General features: G+C 32.3%; 1 protein-coding gene across 5 annotated transcripts; it reads left to right on the top strand.

Annotated features, from left to right (window-relative positions):
• Nucleotides 1-271: 271 nt before the first annotated feature.
• Nucleotides 272-5,048, top strand: LOC130960401 (uncharacterized). 5 transcript variants are annotated; one of them, XR_009079088.1, is made up of 9 exons: nucleotides 272-617; nucleotides 1,843-1,923; nucleotides 2,044-2,075; nucleotides 2,474-2,515; nucleotides 3,104-3,190; nucleotides 3,401-3,489; nucleotides 3,816-3,866; nucleotides 3,989-4,418; nucleotides 4,501-5,044. XR_009079088.1 is itself a non-coding variant. In XM_057885790.1 (8 exons), exons 2-8 carry the CDS (start codon nucleotides 1,850-1,852, stop codon nucleotides 4,010-4,012), a joined length of 387 nt encoding a protein of 128 aa, XP_057741773.1. In that variant the 5' UTR covers nucleotides 272-617; nucleotides 1,843-1,849; the 3' UTR covers nucleotides 4,013-5,048. The 5 variants fall into 5 exon arrangements, 4 of the variants coding, with proteins under 4 accessions (XP_057741773.1, XP_057741774.1, XP_057741772.1 ...); XM_057885790.1 differs by having other exon boundaries at nucleotides 3,116-3,190; nucleotides 3,989-5,048; XM_057885791.1 differs by having other exon boundaries at nucleotides 1,846-1,923; nucleotides 3,116-3,190; nucleotides 3,989-5,048.
• Nucleotides 5,049-5,638: the final 590 nt, after the last annotated feature.

A 5,638-nucleotide genomic window follows, 5' to 3' on the forward strand; every position in this document is an offset into this window, starting at 1 on the left:
GAACGAGAGAAAACTAAAAATTAAAATGGATAAAAATTTAGCAGACCTTCTCTTCTCTAAATGCTTCTAATCTGAAATAACAAAAAAAAAGAAAAAAATTTAAAAAACCAAAACTTTAAAGAATCAAAATCTAATTAGTAATTTTTTTAAATAAAAAAATATTTTATAATTATTTTAATGCAGGTTAACGATACTCCTTAAAAAAAAAAAAAGGAGTAAGCCTTTAAAAATATCCGGAACTGATTTGGTAATTAATCCCAAAAACACTCAAAACACGCCTCTCCGAGTTTCTGGGGTTACAGTTACACTTAACACTCAGGCCTCACCCCTCATTCACTCCTCTCCGTCCTCTCCTCTGCGCCGTTCCCAACCTCACCCTCACTCACTCCTCTTTGCGACGCCGCTGTCACCACTGTTCGTCGCACCTCCTTGGCCGAGACCCTGCGTTCTCATTTAATCTAACTTCACGTTAAAGGGGCATCTTCGCTGTCACTGCTGCCTGCCGTATCCTCGCCGTCGCTTCTGCCTGCTGCACCCTCGCCGTCGCTGCTGCCTGCTGCACCCACACCGTCGGGGATTCCTTTGCCCTTTCTTTGAGCCTCTGCTTGTTAATTTAGGTATTTTTTGCTTTTTAAATTTTATTGCTTTTAATTTTAGCCTGTTGCTTATAATTTATGTTAGATGGTCAGATGGTTCATCCATTCATGGCGGTTAGTAATTAATTGATTTGGTTAGAGTTAATTGTAAATTGTAAATAAGTTGTTGAACTTGAATTGAATGTTTAATTGTCAAATTTTTATTATTTTGGTTGTTTAGAGTTAAAGATTTATGAATTTTATTTTATTGCTTTTAGTATTGCAGATTTTGTAAATTACAGTGTTAGTATAATTTATAATTTTTTTTGGCGTCTCTAATTTGATTATTTGATATTGTTCAATTTTCAATTACCAATTTAGTATTACGGATTTAGATTTTTTAATTATGTGTATTTTATGTTGTACTAATTATATAAGAATACTTGTAAAGGATATGAATGTGTTCGAAAATATTTGTTATGATATTGTTAATTTTGAATGGCTAGATTTATGTATATATATATATAATAATAATAATTTTTTTATAAAATTCATATCAAATAAATTCGTACGAGTTTACGAGTTAATTCATGAGTTGAATCTATGTCAGCTCCACAAGTTAATACTTCTGCTGTTTTAGAGTTTTTGGTGATTTGAACCCTAATTTTAATACTGCTGCTGTTACTATTTGCAATGATGACTCAAGCTCGTGATGTGTTACCGTTAGATGATTATGATTATCTGATTGAGTAGAAGATTTTGACTTGTTGATTTGTTCTTCTAGGTGATTCTTTGTGCTTATCTAGGGGAATGGTTTTAAGCTTTGTCTCTAATCTCTGGTGTTTTGTTGTATTTTCCCCTCTGTTTCAGTGTTATAAATTGTAAACCTCCCTTTTTCCATCCTTTATTTCAATTTCTTAGTTTTCAGTATTTAAGCTCTATGTTTAATGTTTTTTGGTGTTATAACTTGATGATATGTTTATTTGCTGAATTTGCTACTAAATTTGTTGAATTAATTGCATGCCTTATGAATAGAAAATCGCTTATATTGATTAGATTTTATAATTTATTACATGTGCAGTTTTTTTGCATTTCTTGTGCATGTACACCTAATTTTTAGGTCATCCACCATTTGCCGCATCGTCATACGACATAATGTTATGGCGGATTTTTGGCTCACCGCTATGAGCAGCCATCCACAATCAAAACCTTTGAGATTACCTTATTATTATTCTTTTAATAATTTTTTTTTTCTATTTTTGTATAGAAGTTCAATGGGTCCTAAACAATGCCAAGTTTGCAACGAAGCACAATCCAAGTACAAGTGCCCTTCATGTTATGTGCCTTAGTAAGTAAAACTGTAAAACCCACAAGTTTTTATCCTTTTTATTTTATTTTATTTTTAAAACAATTTTAGGAAAAATAATTGCTTCTATTTAATGTTAGTTTTTTGGCTTGATTATTGTAGTTGTTCTCTGGCATGTTTCAAGAATCACAAAGGTATGATGCCGAATGTTTGTTATTAACTTGTAAATCCTCACCTTATTTGTTTGCCTATTACTTGTTTGATGCAATGCATGTAAAGGGATCTATCGAGATAGATAACTCTTTCCTGTGTTTTTTGTTGGAGACAAGATTGGAGTTTTACTCTAAAGGGATGTGTGTGTGTGTGTGTGTGTGTGTGTGTGTATTCTATCTTCTTGTGCTGTATGATTACACACAGAATCTTAGCATGATTTATATATAAACAATCTTTGCTTGGTATTTAGAAAAGTAAAATTAAAATGAAGAAAAAGAAGAAAAAAAGAAAAAGGAAAGGAAAATCAACATATGAAGATGTTTAATATTTGGGTTGTCCAGGGGTTATTGAATTGATCAGACTTAGTTCAATGCTGCAGAATTTCCATGTGAGAAGCCGTCTGCTCAAGAGGACAAAACAAGTATGTTTTATTTGCTTGCTTGTGCTACTGCTTTGATGGTGTGTTCTATGTTATGATGGATTTTCCTTGTTGGATGTTCCTGTGGGATATTAGAATTTAAAGTTTCATTTGATAGGCGTGCGTATTTGTTTCAGTATTAAAGATGATGACACTTGTTCCCAATCTCGTTATTTTCTTGTTGATTTTTGTATATGAAGAGCATACTTACACTATGAAGGTGTTGAATTGTTGAACAAACTACTTGAATTTATGCTAGGCAGCATTACCTTGCATTGCAGGTGGCTGATTCCACAATGAACTTTCTTTCTTATGTAGAAGCAGTATGCAAAACTTTAAAAACTCTACTTTTTGAATGAAACCTATGTGCTATTTATGTACTTTGTAGATATCTGCAGGTTTGCACATCTTGTAGTTTTGTGAAAAAATATTATTTTTGAATAAAAGTACCTTGTAATAAGCTTTTGGAGGAAAGCTGTTGTCTCTTGTTGAGCTAAGCCTTTGTTCTTTTTGGCAACTTGATTCTATGTAATGATTCATTGCTTTTAAGCACTTTGGTGATCAAACATTTGTTTATGTATTGTTCATTAGCTGCTGTTTCAGAATCACTTGTAGAAAAGCCATTAATTGTTGATGAACCTATTGAGGTACTGCAAAAACACCAACTGGATGCTATAGGTATGAAGAATTCTTTGTTGTCAATGATTTGAGACATCGTTTCAAAGAAAAACAAAGGAGGTTAGAAGTGTCTTTGTGGTAGAGTGTATAAGTTTTTTCTACATTTAAGACGTAGATAAGAATACCCTACATACGGGATCAAAATTTCAGTGTTAAAGCCACAAATAATTAGTGATTTCTTTGTTCAAAGTTATTGTATTTCTGGTGCAGTGTCTTCCAATGAGATCCGTGATGCTTTGAACAATAAAGCCCTTCAAGAACTAGTTTGCAGCATTAATTGTTCCCCAAATCCTGAGAACGTAAGATAGACGTTACTTCCTTTTTACTTGTTCCCGATCTATTAGTCTATGTTCGCTACTCCCTCCATTTCACAATGTTAGTCATTTTCACTTTCAAAAATTAATTTTTGAATGTAGTCATCCAAATACATTATTTTTAATGTATCTAAGAAGTGAAAGTGACTAAAGTTGTTGAACATAAGAGTGTATTGAGCTGCTTGCCTAGCAATCATAGCTCATGGATTACAGTTTTTATAATCATTACTACTTATTAGCTTCTAGTTGTAATAGTCACCGAGGAAAACTTGCACAGAAATTTCCTTGAAAACTTGTGTTGCTTTGGTCAGGAACTTGATAAAGCTATGGCTGAGGAGGGATTTCACTTGTTCACAGATAAGGTAATGCTATTTGCTGATTAGCATGTGCAGTTTTCTCAACTGCATTGTTAATCCTTAACAGTATTGAGTCATATTGGATAAACCTTTAGCCTTACTCTTCCTTGTTCTTCATTGGTTGACAGATTTTATCAACTATCAATCCCTAACTGCATGTACTAGTTGCTGAAAGAAGAGTGTGTAGCAGAAAGTTAAATGTGAGAAGAGTCGACGAGAAACTAAATTTTACGGTGTTTGGTTAGTTATTTTCTGTAGTGTTATTTGTACTTAATTTTGGAACTTATTTTAAAGCACACACGAAGGTGTCTCTTAACTAAATTTAAAAAATGAGTCCCAGTTTTTCTCCCAAAGCCAAACAGTGATTCACAGATATCTCAATATCTGATGGTGTCTCTTAAAATGAGATCTACAGTTGAGTACATGTAATATTTTTCATTTGTATAGTTCTGTGCCCAACATTATGATTCAACTTTTTCATATGCAGCAAATTTTGTATCTTAATTGAGCCAATGTATGGGTGAAAAAATATTACTTTGAATGCAGTTGACATTTGAGGTACAATTCCCAAATCTTCATATCTTGTTTCCTTCTTGTATCTTTATTATATTTGTTAAGTTTTAACTGCTCAATATATCAGGAGATTTCATGTGTTGATAGTGACACGGAACCAACTGGATGTCCAATTATTGAATTTTGTCAAGATAAAGAGCAGTGGTGTGATTGATCAATAATGCTAAAATTAATCTAATTTAAGTGAGCTTTTATTATAAATCTTTAGTTACTGTAAGTTATCAACTTTCGAATGATTGGACAATAAACACTACTTACAAACCAAATTGGGTTGGTCTACTGGTTAACTCACTAGTCCGCTTAAGCAAGTGTTGGGGGTTCGAATCTTGCCTTGTGCATGTAGCAACCCATTAGCCAGCGGTAAACCTTTAAATGGAGTTTAGTACCGCAGCGAATTAGTCTTTGGTATGTCAAGTTGGGGGATACAGTGGAAAACCAAAAATAAACACTACTTGCACAAGATCTACTTACACAAGATTGATTTGACATTCTGTTGTGAAGTTACTTTATATAACCCAATCCTAGTCTGATGTCTCAGATATAGAACTCTAGCTGTGGAGGCCTGGGTAACATGGATGACAATGTTGGAAAGTTTATTATAATATAAACTTTTATTGTGGCTTAGTTTTAGTTATTTATAATTATTAATGATTTAATTTCATTCATCGATGTTGATGCTTGATGAATATGAACATATTAGATTGGAAAAAAACTGCAAAGTTTGTCCTTTTCTTTGTCTGTTTGGAATAATTTTTTCAGTTTTTCTCATTGACAAAACATTTAGAAAAAAGACTTTGTTAGGTAAATAATGGTTTTTGTGAACGATGTGAATAATGAGCTCTAAAATGGGTTCAATAGAATAAACACACACTACATTTTAAATTATCCATATAAATCTTAATATTAGGATAACCATTCGTATACCCAGTGAATTGAATATTCGATATATCCATTGTTCATAATGTTTAGTATTTTGTTTACCTATACTTTTCTTTTAAAAAAACTTCTCATGATGAATGTCTAAGAGAGCGGAAAAGAGAGAAATCAATTTTAAAGTTCAACTTAACGTAATTAAAGCTAATTATGGCAACCAATCTTGGGGTAAAAATAAAAACTTTCAAAATCCTATTTAACACTTCCGTTTAGAATAATCATAATGGACATTACGTTTGATTTACATGACGATCTACTATTAGTTTTCAATG

Source organism: Arachis stenosperma, chromosome 2 (assembly GCF_014773155.1).
Source record: "Arachis stenosperma cultivar V10309 chromosome 2, arast.V10309.gnm1.PFL2, whole genome shotgun sequence".
Lineage (NCBI taxonomy): Eukaryota > Viridiplantae > Streptophyta > Magnoliopsida > Fabales > Fabaceae > Arachis > Arachis stenosperma.